General features: G+C 35.8%; 1 protein-coding gene across 9 annotated transcripts in view; it reads left to right on the plus strand.

Moving 5' to 3' along the window:
• The window catches only part of tsc2 (TSC complex subunit 2), a 76,539-nt gene that overhangs the window by 43,532 nt on the left and 15,222 nt on the right, over positions 1–17,785 (plus strand). For 5 of the 9 annotated variants that reach the window (XR_015475855.1, XR_015475857.1, XM_087236216.1 and 2 more), the window contains 8 exon segments: positions 2,472–2,633; positions 2,866–3,021; positions 3,130–3,242; positions 5,231–5,485; positions 7,641–7,832; positions 10,797–10,865; positions 13,411–13,553; positions 15,186–15,724. Coding sequence is in view for 5 of the 9 variants with exons in the window: in XM_087236216.1 (XP_087092342.1) it covers positions 2,472–2,633; positions 2,866–3,021; positions 3,130–3,242; positions 5,231–5,485; positions 7,641–7,832; positions 10,797–10,865; positions 13,411–13,553; positions 15,186–15,724 (1,629 nt within the window). In the remaining 4 variants the exon portion in view is untranslated. 9 annotated transcript variants of the gene reach the window in all.

Raw genomic sequence — 17,785 nt, forward strand, 5'->3', positions numbered from 1 at the left:
CATCAGTGCGTTCGTGTGTGTCGTCTGAGTCTGCGTCTATGTTGTCTGAGTACGTGTGTGTGTTGTCTAAGTGTGTGTGTCAGCTGTGTGTCTGTGTATGGAGATGATGATGTGGTCTTGGCTGATTTCCCTTGGGATGCGGTTGCCGTGGTTACAGAAGAGCAGGATGCTGATGGCTGTCTCAGATTAATGCCATCACTGAGTCTTCACAAGTTTGTGTGTGTGTGTGTGTGTGTGTGTGTGTGTGTGGATCTTAAGCTGGCATCTGAACTTTTCAAGGGTCTTGCATCTTGTGTGTGTGTGTGTGTGTTTGTGTGTGTGTTTGTGTTTGTTAAGCATTCAGCTGTCTCCTGCTCAAGGTTTGTCAGTGTCACAGTCCCAGTTGTGTTGATTGATATTCAGCAGGAGTGTGTGATGTTTCTCATGTGTGGTAATGGTGTTTTAATGTACGCTGATATTACATCACACACTTAGCAATAAACAAACAGAAACACAACTTATGAGTCCATCAGCATCGAGTGTGTGATGAAGCCTATCAGGACGCAGTCAGAATGAGCCCATCATTCAGCTTCTAAAAGCGGGAAACGTCCCTGCGTGGGCTTGTGTGCTTATATTCATAACACATGATGTAGTTCAGTGATCTCACACAAGCATGAGGGGCTCTCTTCTGAATATCAGTGCTAGTTGAAAACACTAATTCTCTACAGGGAAAAAGTTCAAACTGAGTGAGTTTCACTTTCGACACAATATTCTCCATTATTTTCTGTTTCTCTAATGATAATGGAGCCAAAGCAAGCAGGAGCAGAACATTTACTGATCTCAGAGCAACACTGCACTGTTTATTACTGAACAAATCAAGTTTCTGAATGAATCAAGTGAGTCAATGATTCATTTATGATCACAGTAATTTGATTTGCTTGTGAATGATCAGATAGTTTGAATGAATTATTTGACTCAGTGATTCAGTGATTTTAGATTCCCGCTGTTGGGTTGCAGCTGGAAGGGCATCCGCTGCGTAAAGCAAATGCTGGTTAAGTTGGCGGTTCATTCCACTGTGGCTACCCCTGATTAATAAAGGGACTAAGCCGAAAATAAAATGAATGAAATAATTCAGCGATTTTTATCCATAATGAGTGTCAAACTCAGTTCCTGGAGGGCCGCAGCTCTGCACAGTTTAGTTCCAACCCTAATTAAACACACCTGATCAAACTAATTAAGGACTTCAGGCTTGTTTGTAACCCGCAGGTAAGTGTGTTGGAGCAGGGTTGGAATTAAACTGTGCAGGGCTTCGGCCCTCCAGGAACTGAGTTTGACACTCTTGGTCTAAAACTATCAAAATCAAAAGACATCAGATGAATAAGAATCGGATTCATTGAAATTGGATGAATCATTAATCTGATTCTGATTCCTTCAATTTATCTGATTCCATTTCATTCAATTCAGTGGATTCTTTTGGTTGTTATTAATCTGATTCTGACTCATCCAATTCACCTGATTCTGATTAATCTGAATCCAGTGCGTCTGATTCCGATTCTTATGGTTATTTTTGCAAAGCTGCCTTGGAAAAGTAATTGTTGTGAAATAACACACTTGAATTATTTGGTTTCTATTAATCTAATTTTGATTCATTCAATTCATCTGATTTTAAGAACCAAAAATAATCAGATAAATCTGATTCAGATGATTCAAAATGGCATAAATCAGAATCAGATAATTCGAATGAATCAGAATCAGATAAATTGGATGAATCAGGATAGGATGAATCAAATTAATCAGTCAGGTGAATCAAATTCATCTAAATCAAATTAATTAGAATTGGATGAATCAGTAAAGGATGAATTGGTATAGAATGAATTAGATTAATAAGAAACAGATTAAATACATTTATCAGAATAATAAGAATTGAATGAATCGGATTAATCAGAATTAGATGAATTAGATTAATCAGAATCGAATGAATTGAATTTATCATAATCCAATTAATCAGAATTGGATGAATCAGATGAATCAGTAAAGGATGAATTAGTAGAGGATGACTTGGATAAATCACTCAAGGGTAATTCAGTTAGGATGAATCGGATTAATTAGAGTCAGATGAATTAAATTTATCAGAATTGGATGAATCATTAAATCAAATCGGATGAATCGGATTTATCAGAATTGGATGAATCAGAATTCAATGACTCAGAATTAGATGAATTGGATTAATTATAATTGGATGAATCAGTCATAATTGCCTGAATCATAATTGGCTGAATCAGAATCAGATGAATTGGATGAATTAGAATTGAATGAATCAGAATTGGGTGAATCAGAATTGGATGAATCAGAATTTAATGAATCAGAATCAGTAACACAGAATCAGTGAATCGGAATGAATGTGTGTTTAGGCCTGTGTGTGTGCGTGCAATCTGCTTCAGCACTGATTGACTGTCAGGTTGTGAGTGTGTGCTGTGCCCTGTCCTGTGCAGGATGCAGACGTCCAGCACCACCTGCAGTCTGGGCTCAGCCGATGAGAACGCTGTGATGCAGGCGGACGACGCTCTGAAGACAGTCCATCTGGAGCTCACAGAGACCTGCCTGGACATGATGGCCAGATACGTCTTCTCCAACTTCTCTGCTCTGCCCAAGAGGTGCGCGCAGCCATCGTAATGATGACTAGATGAAGAAATTACAACAAATGGCTCAAATTAATTAATTAAAAAATGAACTCGAAATTAAAACATTGATTAATTATTTCTGTGGAACATTGTTACAGGTGTAGAGCAATATATAAGATGCAGTCCATCTCTATTGTAGTGTGTTGTTTTCAGCAGGAGAAAGGCAAGCTTCAAGTGTTTTCGGTGTGTGTTTTTCTTCTCTCAGGTCTCCCATCGCTGATTTCCTGTTATCTGGTGGTCCCAGTATGACGTGGCTGGTTGGGAATAAGTTAGTGACCATAACCACCAGCGGCGGCTCGCGAACACAAGCTCTTCTGGGTCTGGACATGACAGAGAGACATGGAGGAGGAGAAATGACCAGGTGATCGACTATTCACTCGTCAAATTACTGGTCTGAGACCCATTCGGCAGATGAAAGAAGTCCGAAAACTAAACATGATGATCTGTTGTGTGTTTGTGTGTCCTGCAGGTCTGACCCGTCTCTGCACACCCGACAGACCAAAGAAGCTCCCGCTAAACTAGAGTCTCAGTCCAGCCAACAGATCAACACCAACACACGCACACGAGTCCGCTCTATATCAGGTGAACACACAGCTTGAGGGTGGGAGAAAAAAAATCGATGCATTGCGATTCTTGAATCGAACTATCCTGATTCGATTCTCAGACACAAAGAGTCCCATATAAGCTACACCAATGCACACAGTCTGAGCCAGAAACACACATGACTAGCTCACCTTTTGAGTCTTTGGGTTTTTGAGCTGTTCGTTCATCATGTAACAGCATGTAAAGAGATGAATCAAAACTGAGGACTCGAGAGATGAATGGATCAGATCTTTTTTTCGCTTCTGACTGCATATGATTGGCTAATGTATTTTCATGTGAGGAACGAACGACTCAAACCTGATAGAAGAAAAAGAAACTAATCTTCTCTACCACCTGCACAATGTGCGTATGCTTGAGTGAACGAATTACTCTCTCAGAGGACTCATCAAAACACGATTCGTCAATTTAAAACACAATTCACAAATACAATTTGTAAATTCAAAACACGATTCATAAATACACAAATCCAGTTCGTAAATTCAAAACACGATTCAAAAATACAAAAATACATTTTGTAAATTCAAAACATGATTCAAAAATACACAAATCCAGTTCGTAAATTTAAAACGCAATTCAAAAATACATAAATGCATTTCGTAAGTTCAAAACACGCTTCAAAAATATACAAATACAATTCGTAAATTCAAAACACGATTAAAAAATACACAAATCCAGTTCGTAAATTTAAAACACGATTCAAAAATACACAAATACAGTTCGTAAATTTAAAACACAATTCAAAAATACACAAATACAATTCGTGAATTCAAAACACGATTCAAAAATGCACAAATACAATTTGTAAATTCAAAACACGATTCAAAAATACACAAATACAATTCGTAAATTTAAAACACGATGCAAAAATACACAAATACAGTTCGTAAATTTAAAACACAATTCAAAAATACACGAATACAATTTGTAAAAATTAAAACATGATTCAAAAATACACAAATCCAGTTCATAAATTTAAAACGCAATTCAAAAATACATAAATGCATTTCGTAAGTTCAAAACACGCTTCAAAAATATACAAATACAATTCGTAAATTCAAAACACGATTAAAAAATACACAAATACAATTCGTAAATTCAAAACAGATTCAAAAATACACAAATACAATTTGTAAATTCAAAACACGATTCAAAAATACAAAAATACATTTTGTAAATTCAAATTACGATTAAAAAATACACAAATCCAGTTCGTAAATTTAAAACACGATTCAAAAATACACAAATCCAGTTCGTAAATTTAAAACACGATTCAAAAATACACAAATACAGTTCGTAAATTAAAACACAATTCAAAAATACACAAATGCATTTCGTAAGTTCAAAACACGATTTAAAAATACACAAATACAATTCGTGAATTCAAAACACGATTCAAAAATACACAAATACAATTCGTAAATTTAAAACACGATTCAAAAATACACAAATACAGTTCGTAAATTAAAACACAATTCAAAAATACACAAATGCATTTCGTAAGTTCAAAACATGATTCAAAAATGCACAAATACAATTCGTAAATTTAAAACACGATTCAAAAATACACAAATGCATTTCGTAAGTTCAAAACACGATTTAAAAATACACAAATACAATTTGTGAATTCAAAACACGATTCAAAAATACACAAATACAGTTCGTAAATTAAAACACAATTCAAAAATACACAAATGCATTTCGTAAGTTCAAAACATGATTCAAAAATACACAAATACAGTTCGTAAATTAAAACACAATTCAAAAATACACAAATACAATTCGTAAATTCAAAACACGATTCAAAAATGCACAAATACAATTCGTAAATTTAAAACACGATTCAAAAATACACAAATTCAAATTACTAAATTTAAAATTGTGTTGTGCTGGTATGAGTTTTATTTCGTAAATGTATGTATTTTTGAGACTGATCTGACTCCATACTGAATGTCTGTGTGTTTCTTCAGGTGGTCATGCTCTGCGGGCCGGGCCAGCTCAGAGTCTTAGTCCTCTGGTGGCGTCTCCTGAAGGCGAGTACAGCGGCCCGCTGCCTCCTCCCGGACCCCCGCTGGACGTCCTGAGCTCTCAGAGGGGGATGGAGGAGCACCCGCCACCCTCCGCCTGCAACCCATCACCACCGCTCAAGCACAAGCACGGCCTGGCAGAGTTTGTGCCCATGCTGACGCAGGGCTGGGCCGAGATCTTCATCCGCAGGCCCTCAGGTATGAACAGATATACAGTTCAAGTCCCGGCTGGATCAGTTGGCATTTCTGTGTGGAGTTTGCATGTTCTCTGCATGTTAGTGTGGGTTTCTTCCGGGTGCTCCAGTTTCAGAGTCCAAACACATCCGCAATAGGTGAATTAGATTAACTTAATTGGTCGTAGTGTATGAGTGTGAGTGAAAATGTGTGTATGTGTTTTTCCCAGTACTGGGTTGCGGCTGGAATCCGTGGTGTAAAACATATGCTGGAGTAGTTGGTGGTTCATTCCACCGTGGCGACTCCTGATAAATAAAGAACTAAGCCGAAGGAAAATGAATGAATAAATAATACGCCAAATATAGCGCATGCATGTTTTTCCCTGTAACCTTGTCCTGGGCCATAATTATCACCCACTGGCTCTCAATTATGACACATTTGTGTGCGGCGCTAAAATTATCCCATAATATCTGCAGTCTCGAGGCGTTTGAGCCGCTTATGAGCGCTCACCATGGCCTGCAGCGGCTCAAATGCCATGTTTGTAGGGTTTCTTATAGTTTGAGTCACACCTGCAGCGCTCAAAGACCTGATTCTCCTCCATCTGTATCTCTGTTTTTCTTGCTTTATTTGTAACTTGTCCTTGAGCGCTTCGTTTCTTGGAGAAAAACACACGACGAGATGCTTTCTGAGGCTTTCCGAGGATTGCTATTGTGCAGTTGTTCCTTCTCTTGTTTGTGTGTTTCTTTCACGAGTCTGCTTTGTCAGGCTCTTCTTGCTTAACTCCGTACATCTTTTGTGAATTTTATTTCTTTATTTCAGTGTATGCGTTGTACTTCCTTTTCTGAAACTTTTTTTTTTTCACTCTCTCAATAAAGTTGTCTTTGGTGTAAATAAAATCGACTGATAAAAGTTACATCAATGCATTACTGTTGTAAATAATAAAATATATGATTATTTAAATGATATTATAATTACACTATTGAACTATTTAATTTCAGTGAAACATTTAGTCGGGGCTATCAGTCATTTAGGGTGGGGCTTTCAGTCATTTAAGGCGAGGCTATCAGTCATTTTGTGGTCGACCTATCAGTAATTTAGGGCAAAGCTATCTGTAATTTAGGGCGGGGTTATCAGTCATTTAGTGCGGAGCTATTGGTCATTTTGGGTGAAGCTATCCATCATTTAGCATGAAGCTATCAGTCATCAAAGGCAGAGTAAATCAGTTATTTAAGGCGGGGCTATCAATCATTTAGGGTGGGGCTTTCAGTCATTTAAGGCGAGGCTATCAGTAATTTTGTGGTCGACCTATCAGTAATTTAGGGCGAAGGTATCTGTAATTTAGGGTGGGGCTATCATTTATTTAGGGCGGAGCTATCAATCATTTTGGGGCGGAGCTATCAGTAATTTTGAGGTGGCACTATCAGTAATTTAGGACAGAGTTGTCAGTCTTTTAGGGCGGGGTTATCAGTCATCAAGGGCGGGGCTATCAGTAATTTAGAGCAAAGCTATCAGTCTTTTAGGGCAGGGCTATCAAACATTCAGGGCGGAGCTATCATTGATTAAGGGTGGGGCTATCAGTAATTTAGGGCGAAGCCATCAGTCTTTTAGGGTAGGGCTATCGGTCATTGAGGGCGGAGCTATCCGTTTTTTAGGGCGGTGCTATCAGTCATTTATGGCGGAGCTATCAGTCTTTTGGGGCGAGGCTATCAGTCATTTAGGGCGGAGCTATCAGTCATTAAGTTTGGGGCGATCAGTAATTTAGGGCGGAGCTATAAGTCAATAAGGGCGGGGCTATCAGTAATTTAGGGCAGAGCTTTTGGCTATTTGGGGCGGAGCTATCAATCATTTAAGGCGGAGCTATCAGTCATTTAAGGTGGGGTGGGGTGGGGTAAGGTGGGGTGGGGTTAAGATGAAAGTGAAAAGTGGGGCGGGGGTGCGTGTGAGGAGAGGGATCAGATCGGATCAGATTTAGGAGGTGCTGCATCCGGATCCGGCCCCAATTAAGCCCTGTGCACCCTCTGTTTTTTTTTCTTATTTTAGCACCATTTTAATGAGATGTGCATCACAATATGGGAAAAAAGGACAATGTTAACTTCTGTTTAATGCTGAAACTGTAAACTGTAGATTACCTCCAGTATGCCGACAGTGTTTTCCTCATTTCCTGCTGGTGTTTTCTCAGGGAACACGAGCTGGCTGATGTGTCTGGAGAACCCGCCAAGCCCGTTCTCCTCTGAGCTGGGTAATCTGCCTCTGCAGGAGCTCTCCAGCGTCCTCATGGCCATGGACGGAGTGAAGGAGCCACCGGCCGAGCGTCCCACAGACGTGTCCCAGCCACAGGGCAAACCGGCTCCCATCCAGCGATCCAACACTGGTGAGAAACACACAAACACACTCTGAACTGTCACACTTTAGTTTACCTCAATATATTGCAAATAAATCCAAATCTAATCATGACTAAAGGCTGATTTATACTTCTGCGTCAAACGCCGGTGTATGCTACGGCGCTGACGCATAGCCCTTCGCCGTGGCCACCGCCGTCACTGACGTGCACCTCTCAAAAAATGTAACTACACGTCGCAACGACGCTTAGCGTAAGCTCTGTGATTGGTCGGCTTGGTATCGCTGACGACTCTGGGCGGGACCGAGAGTCGCGCAAATGGCGCGAGCGATTGTTTACAAGTGTGGAGTCCCGTGAAGGAGCTCCGGATGGAAAGTTTTGTATTGTGTTTACCTCATAGTTAAAGTTGTTGCACGTCCGCCGGTTCCTGCCTCAAAATGAGCGAGTTTGAGCCACTTGTACATCCCGGAAGTGTTCAGGAAAAGCAAAACAGAAGCGAAGAAACTCGACACAGAGGAACATTTACACCTCACTGCCAACTAGCGTTTCAGAAGTGTTAATGCAGACCGACAGAGACAGCGCGCAGAAGTATAAATGCACATCTACGCACGTTGCTTGCGCCGTGGGTTACGCCGGTCACTTGACGCAGAAGTATAAATCAGGCTTAACTTTATATCGTTGAAAAGGTCTACGTCTTCTGAATACATCTTTTGTATATGGTTCGTATTCCTCAAAATAGTGGGTCAACAGTGGACACTTTATGTCAACTGGTGGTCATGTTTGGTACTGCACCCTGTGTGCACAACCTTTACAAGCGCATGTGGCAGAAGTGGTAAAACTAGTTTGCAAATTCATATTTCACCACGCTGTGCAATGCCGTAGTGTGTTTTATATATAGTATAGGAATTTGCAGTGTGTTTCACATACTGTTTTATACAAAACAGTAGTAGATGTGCAGAATCTTGTATGCAGCATGCAGGAAGAGCCAATCGTTTAGTGTTTTGAGAGGAAATGATGTCACACATTTGGATGTGTTTGTTATAATGAATTTTACGTTTTGTTGGAGTGTTTTGTTTTTGTCTGTTTCGTATTTATTATTTTATATGTGTATTTTTGTTTTGTTTTTATTATTTTTGTCTATTTCATTTTTATTTATTAATTTAAAATATATTAGAAATGTTATTACTTTTTTATTTATATATTTTATATGTATTATTAAATATTATTTATTTATTTTTTGTTTATTTGTTAGTGTTTTTGTCTATGTTTATGTATTTTATATGTATTATTAAATTATATTTATTAATTTTTTATTGATTTGTAAGTGTTGTTGGTTTTGTCTATTTCATGTTAGCTTATGTTTTTATGTTAGTCTCTTGCTGTTATAAATGAACATTTCTGCTGAAAACATTTAGCTTATGCCTAATTTAGGCGAATCTCAAGTGTTTCAGTGATTTATTCCTCTTAATGACCGCCTCAACTCTCCCAAAACAATTAACAGTGTATTAATGAACACATTTAAAAAGATTAAATTGATCTACACTGTCAAATGCTGTTATACTGTAGTATTTAATTATTTTAGTACACAACAGGGTAGATGAAACTAGGTTAGCACAATTAATTGACATAAAACCGAAGTTTTCATCTGGGTCAGTGCAATCATCAAATTAATTACACCTAATGAACAGCATACATTATAGTTGCTAAGTAAAATTTAATGATTAAGAATAACAACAACAACAACAACAATAATAATATTAATTCGGCTTAGTCCCTTTATAATAATTAAAAGATATATATATATATATATATATATATATATATATATATATATATATATATATGTATATGTATATGTATATGTATATATATATATATATATATATATATATATATATATATATATATATATATATATATATATATATGTATATGTATATGTATATGTATATATATATATATATGTATATGTATATGTATATATATATATATATATATGTATATATATATATATATATATATATATATATATATATATATATATATATATATATATATATATATATATATATATATGTATATATATATGTATATATATATATGTATATATATATATATATATATATATATATATATATATATATATATATATATATATATATATATATATATAATTGCTATTTTTATTTGTAGTGATATTTTATAATTTGTAAAATATTTATTCAATTTTTATGGCAATATTAATATTATTAATTAGGTATTTTTTGTATTATTATTTAGTAATAATTTATGCTGTTAATTATTTATAAATAATTCACATACATTTCTAGAAATTGTAAAAAAAAAATCCATAATGTATATCATACATTTGATTTAGTTTTAAATAAATGTATTATATTTGGGATTATTATTATTTTTATTATTATTATTTTTATTATTATTAATATTATTATTATTACTGTTAGTGAAACCCTTTAAAAAAACCTTTTATGACTGTAGTAATATATGTTTTTCTATTGTTAGATAGTTTTTATTTTTTATTTAGTAATAATAATTTGTTATTAGGTATTAATAATCTAAATATGTTAATAAAACAATGGTAGTAAATTCAATATTTTTAATTTATATGCCATGAGGAACCTTTAATAATTATTAATTAATTATTATTAATAATAATATTAAAATGTAAATAATAATATCGATGAATAACAAAAATCTTGTTCCCATTTCTCTCCACAAAAAAAATTTTAATCACAAAAAAAATCTGATTTAATTTTTGCAAAATCCTGGAGGGACTTGTTTTTGTCTGTATGTCATCTGCAACTCAACATTTGACTTGCAGAGCTCTTTAATGAGCATCTGTTGTGCTGTTTGCACACATCTGTCCTCGTTCAGCCTGAGACTCTTGACTGTGTGTTTGCTGTCTCCTGTGGGTCGTATGTATGTATGTGTGCGTGCGTGTGTGTTGTGTGTTTTCGGGCTCTGTTTTCGCCGCAGTGGCCTCTCTCAGCTCTCTCTGCTCCTCTGAATCATCCGGCAGGTTTCACAGGAGTATATCCTGGGCAGGTACAATACTGTATGTGGTGTGACTGCGGCACGAATCCTGTGTTTCTTCAGCTTCCTCTCTTCATTAACACTCAACAATCCAGAACAAAGCAGATAATCAAAGGTGAACTTAGCCAATCAGCGTTCAGCCCAGAGCCTGTCATGGGATTGATTCCTGATTCAGGACGCTTTGGCGCTTTTTTTTTTAGTGCTTATCCTGAAGCTCTTCTGCATTCTCTTTTTCCACCATGGATTTGACATGAAAGGCATGTTTCTGTTTTAAAGCTGCCCAGTTTTTATGTCGTCTGGTAATTTATTCCCTTTATGCAAATCATTTAAATTTGCCCCACATAAAAGTATTTTAGTTATAGGGGTGGAACTTGTGCTTTGTTTCAGTTGTTTAGAGTTGTTCTCAGATTTCCAAGAAAAAAGTCAGAATTCCGAAATATAAATCAGAATTCCAAGAAAAAGTGGGAATTCTAAAATGTTGTCAGTATTCTAAGGAGAAAGTCGGAATTAAAAAATGTAAACTCAGAATTTCTAGAAACAAAACAAAAAGTCAGAAAAGTCAGAATTCCAAGAAAAAATTCAGAAATCCATAAAAAAACGTCAGAATTCCAAGGAGAAAGTCAGATTTCCAAGAACAGTCAGATTTCCAAATATAAATCAGAATTCTAAGAAAAAAGTCAGAATTCCATGAAAAAAGTCTGAATTCCATAAAAAAAGGTCAGAATTCCAAGGAGAAAGTCAGAATTCCATGAAAAAAGTCAGAATTATAAAATGTAGGCAGAATTCCAAGTTGAAAGTGCCGGCAGATAGCTCTCTGCAACTCTCACATGGTCGCCCACTGTCGCCCCAGTCAGTACCTGTATGAGAGACCACATGGGAAAGCTAGGTTTTTGCCGGAAGTGCTGTTGGTGTCATATCATACCATATCATAATTGGCCTCATCACTCTGTCTCCTCTCTACCAATCATCTGGTGTGTGGTGTGCGGTGTGACACAAAATGGCTGCCGTCGCGTCATCCAGGTGGTGAATAAGGAGATTTCCTTCCTTTTATGTGTAAAGCGCTTTGAGTGCCCAGAAAAGTGTTATATAAATGTAAGGAATTATTATTATTATAAGTCAGAATTCCAAGAAAATAAGTCAGAAATTCAAAGTATAAAGTCAGAATTTCATAATGTAGTCAGAATTCTAAGGAGAAAGTCAGAATTCCTAGAACAGTCAGAATTCCAGAATTTAAAAACAGAATTCCTAGAAAAAAGACACAATTTCTTGAAAAGTCAGAATTCCAAAAAAAGTCAGAATACCATAAAAAGAGTCAGAATTCCAAAATGTTGTCAGAATTCTAATGAAAAAGTCAGAATTCCAAAATGTAATACAGAATTCCAAAAAAAGTCAGAATTGTAAGAAAAAAAGTCAGAATTCTATAAAAATGTCAGAATTCCAAGAAAAAAGTCAGAATTCCATAAAAATGTCAGAATTCCAAGGAGAAAGACAGAATTCCAAGACCAGTCAGAATTCCAAAATGTAAATCAGAATTCCAAGAAAAAAAGTCAGAATTTCTTGGAAAGTCAGAATTCCAAAATGTAAATCAGAAATTCAAGAAAAACGTCAGAATACCAAGAAAAGTCAAAATTCCAAAATGTAAATCAGAATTTAACGAAAAAAAAAGTAAGAACTTCTTGGAAAGTCGGATATACAACATGGAAAACAGAATTTCAAGAAAAACGTCAGAATTCCAAGAAAAGTCGGAATTCCAAAATTTAAATCAGAATTCCAAGAAAAAGTCAGATTTCCTTTAAAAAAAAGTCATAATTCCAAAATTTAAAAAACAGAATTCCAAGAACAGTCAGAATTCCAAGAATAAAGTCAGAATTCCATAACAAGAGTCAGAATTCCATGAAAAAAGTCATAATTTTCAAATGTAAAGTCAGAACACCAGGCAAAAGTCTGTATTCCAAAATGTAAACTCAGATTTCCCAGACAAAAAGCGGCAGAATTCCAAAATTTAGCCAGAATTTCAAAGAAAAAGTCAGAGTTCCGAAAAGTAAAGTGAGAATTCCAAAATGGCAACCCAGAATTTCAAGAAAATAATTCCAAATCTAAAATCAGAGTCCAAGAATAAAAGGAATGCAAAACTGTTCATTCCCAAAAAGGTCAGAATCTGTCAGATTTAAACAGAATTTTGATAGGAAAGAAATATGTAAACATCTGTTACGCCGGCTTTAGCAGGTACACTACAACACAGATGACAGTATTTCAGAACTAGTGGCCTTCAACTATCATTTTCATTGGATCTCTAAATGCAGCATGTCGTGTATAGCCTTTCAATGTCAAATTGTTACCGAGGGTGCTTTTGTGTCTGACTCGATCTTGTTTGTTTGATCAGAGTGTGTGTTTGATCAGTATGTGTCTGTGTGTGTGAGCAGATGTGATCTTCAAACAGCTTTGCATGTATTAGAGTGACTTTAGGAGAGTCTGGACTAATCACTGATGTTATAGACACCCCTCTGCTCATAGATCTGGTGCTCTTGTTTATTTTGCTGACGCCACTGTTCAACAGATTCAGTAGTGATGGAGGAAAGTGGGCGGAGTATGGCGTCTGTTTCACCTGCTGAGTCTAAAGAGGTGGAGGAGTTTGAGGCCGTTCCTTCTGAACCCATCTTCATGAACACCAGCACGACTGCACCCGGCATGATGAGCAGAGTGAGTCAGTCACATTTACAAGAAAAAAAAATGTTGAAATTGTAAAATGTAAGGTCAGAACTGTGAGAAATAAATTCATATTGTAAAAAAAAAATAATAATAATAATTTAAATTTAAACCAAGAAATCTACTTTTAAACCAAGAAATTTTACTTTTTTAAAATGCAAACAATACATTTTTAAGTTCAGAATTGTGAGGTTGTAAATTCAAATTTCTAGAAAAAAAGTTGGAATTTCATTTTTTTGAGAAAGGTTTTCCATTCTAAAATGTAAACTATAAGAATTCCCTGGAAAAAAAGTTTACTTTCATGAACTTAAAATTCCAAAAAAAAGTCAGAATTTCAAAATATAAACTCAGAATTTCAAGAAAAAGGCAGAATTCCAAAATATAAACTCAGAATTTCAAGAAAAAGGCAGAATTCCAAAATGTAAACTCAGAATTTCAAGAAAAAGGCAGAATTCCAAAATGTCAACTCAGAATTTCAAGAAAAAGGCAGAATTCCAAAATGTCAACTCAGAATTTCAAGAAAAAGGCAGAATTCCAAAATGTCAACTCAGAATTTCAAGAAATTCCATGTTGTAAATTCATATTTGGAAGGAAAAGTGCAGAATTATGAGATGGAAATTAATATTTAAAGTCTGAATTTTAGAATGTTCAGAATTGCGAGACATAATTTTTGTTTTTGAACAAAAAGCCTGATTTTTAAATGGCAAACAAAGATTTCCAAGAACAAGTTCTGAATTATGAGGTGAAAATTAATATTTCCAAGAATTGGAAACAACATAAACAATGTAAATATAATAATATTTTTAAAGAATTAAAAAAAATAATAATCTGAATTGCGAATTGTAAATGAATAATGAAAAATAAAAAAATCTGAATTTTAAAATGTTCAGAATTCCAAATTAACATTCCCAAGAAAAAGCCGTGAATTTAACTAAGAATTCCTAGCAAAAATGTAAGAATTGCAAGTTCCAGACAAATCGTCCAGGCAGACCAGAAGAAAGTCAGAGATCTAAAATGTTCAGAATTCCAGATTTACATTACAAAGAAAAAGCAGTAAATTAAAAAAAATAAACTAAGAATTTCAGGAAACAAATAATTGTGAAGTGTAAACTCTAATTTCCCCCCAGAAAAGTCAGAATTTTAAAATGTGAACTAAGAATTACAAGAAAAGGTTTAAAATTATGAGACGGAAATTCATGTTTGTACAACTTAGAAAAATATTTTCAATAAAAAATATATTTTAAGCAATAAAAATATAATAACATTTTTAAAGAACAATTTGAAATTTTGAAATGCTCAGAATCGCAACCTATAAATAAAAATAAAAACTTTAAATGCTCAGCTTTAAATTAATATTTTCAAGAAATAAGTCTGAACTTATTTAGAATTTATAAAATGCTTTTAATGAGAGCTATAAATGAATTTTTTAAAGAAAAAAGTCAGAAGAAAAAGATGTCATCTTAAAAAGTAGAATTAATCATCTTAAAAGGAATTTCAGGGGAACATATATATCTTTAAGATTTGCAAGTTTTTGATTAAAACTTCCAAACAAATCCTCCAGTCACCCACAGCATTGTTAAAACAACCAGCGCTTCACCTCCTCCTTCTCTCCACCATTGTTCACAGTCCTCCTCCACATCCAGTCAGGATGATGATAAGTCCACCCTGGAGGAGGTCAGTGAAGGAGGAATCCCCATCGACCAGCCTCCGCTCAGCCTCTGCACCCCTGGAGCCCAGGACCCCGAGCTTTCCTTCACCCAAAGCAGCAGCAGCTCCAGCACCCTTAATAAATCCAGCTCCTCTCCTGAGCTCCAGACCCTTCCAGAGGCCTTCAGCAAAGCCTCGTCCCAGAGCGTGGATCCAGCTCCCACCAGCAAAATCCCTACAGTCCAGGCCTGTGTGGAGGCTCCAGGAGAGAGCGCTGGATCCACCGCTGGGACATCTTGCAGCAGCTCTAGCGTGTCCGTGTCCTCCTCCTCCACCTCCAGAATGAGGCTGGAGTTCCCGCCAGTGCAGACAGGACCCCTGTCTCCTACTGGACACCGGCCACGGGGACACACCATATCAGTGTCTGCTCCATCGTCCAGGAGAGACCGCAAAACACTGGAGCGGGACGCCAGAGGAGGAGCGACCAATGTGGAGAAGAGCTCCGGACTCAGCCCCAGGTAATCTGACATCACTTTAAAGCAAGTGTGAAATCAAAACTCGCCATGTTGGTTTTAGTTAGCTCACAGAAAAAAAAATGCCTGTCTATTAAGTGTTCAATAAAAGTCAGAATTTTTAAATGGTCAGAATTGAAAGTGTAAATTTGAATAAAAAAATAGCATATTTCCAAGAAAAAAGTTTAGAGTGTTGAGATGTATCTTCATACATCCAAGAAAAAAAGTCGTAAATCTCAGAACGATGATATTATTTTATTACCTGCATTATAAATTTAGAATAGTAAAAAAAAAAATCTAAAAATGATGTAAATTGCGAATTCCAAAAAATTGTTCAGAATTGCGATTTCTAAATGAATATATTCAGAATTTTAAAATGTAAAGTACCTCAAGTAAACATTCTGAATTATGAGATGTAAATGCATGTTTCAAAGAAAAAAGTCTGGATTTTCAAATGTAAAAAATAACGAAACCCAAAAAAGTTACAAATTTAAAGTTGTAAATTCGTGTTCAAGAAAAATTTGTAATTATGAAATCCAAAAAAACTTTCAAATGTAAAAGTTGTAAATTCATGCGTCCAAGAAAAAAGTCTGAATTTTACAACGCATATTTATATTCAATTACATAATCTAAAAAAAAGATACAAATATAAAGTTGTAAATTCATGTGTCCAAGAGGTCGGAATTTCCAAGTATAATAAATTACAAAATCCCACCAAAAAGTTCAACATGTAAAGTTGTAAAATCATGCGTATAAGAAAAAAGATGTAATTTTGAAATGTAATAAAATCTGAATTTTTAAATGTAAAGTAAGAACGTCAATAAAACTTTCTGAATTATGAGATGTAAATTACGGAACCCCGGAAGGGACATAGTGGGGGAGAAAAAAAATGGGTGGGTGAAAAAAAAAATAATGGGTGAAAGAAAAAAAATGGGTGGGAGGAAAATATATATTTCTAAGTTTTTTGCGTTCTCTCGCAAAGTTTTGCGTTCCCTCGCAAAGATGTTTTGCGTTATCTCGCAAAGATGTTTTGCGTTCCCTCGCAAAGATGTTTTGCGTTCCCTCGCAAAGATGTTTTGCGTTCCCTCGCAAAGATGTTTTGCGTTATCTCGCAAAGATGTTTTGCGTTATCTCGCAAAGATGTTTTGCGTTCCCTCGCAAAGATGTTTTGCGTTCTCTCGCAAAACTGTTTCTCCACAAACACTTCCTGTTCACTGCACTCACATAAACCCTCCCGTTTTTGCCGAAATTCTCCCGTATTTTACCATTCTATCCCACTTTCTTTACATTACTGTGCGTATGCTACCTATGAACCAGTGAATGCATGTATAAGCGCTGACAGACGCGCTTCGTACAATAAACTGATCCCAGATCAGCGTATGTACACGCCATTTACAGAGGAGCGGGTGTATGTTTAAACAGACAAATACACTGAATAATATGAAACATCTCCGTCCTGCATGTTTTATTTTAAACAGCTTATTTTCTCTTAAATGAGCACAAACAGTTTCTAAAGTAATGGACTGCTTTCATTATAGATCTGTGCATTCTTACAGAGACACCTCTGTTATCAAACTAAACAAAACATGAGATTCATTTGCTGCGCACTTGTTTGATAACAGAAGTGTCCCTTTAAATGGCGCGTACAGACGCTGATCTGGGATCAGTTTATTGTATGGAGCGCGTCTGTCAGTCAGCGCTTAAACATGCATTCACTGGTTCAGAGGTTGCAAAGTGAAAGGCGACAATCAGCGCACAGTAAAGAAAGTGGGATAGAATAGTAAAATATGGGAGAATTTCGGCAAAAACGGGAGGGTTTACGTGAGTGAAGTGAACAGGAAGTGTTTGTGGAGAAACAGTTTTGCGAGAGAACGCAAAACATCTTTGCGAGGGAACGCAAAACATCTTTGCGAGATAACGCAAAACATATTTGCGAGGGAACGCAAAACATCTTTGCGAGATAACGCAAAACATCTTTGCGAGGGAACGCAAAACATCTTTGCGAGATAACGCAAAACATCTTTGCGAGGGAACGCAAAACTTTGCGAGAGAACGCAAAAAACTTAG

This window comes from Danio rerio, chromosome 1 (genome assembly GCF_052040795.2).
Source record: "Danio rerio strain M-AB ecotype USA chromosome 1, GRCz13ab, whole genome shotgun sequence".
Taxonomy (NCBI): domain Eukaryota; kingdom Metazoa; phylum Chordata; class Actinopteri; order Cypriniformes; family Danionidae; genus Danio; species Danio rerio.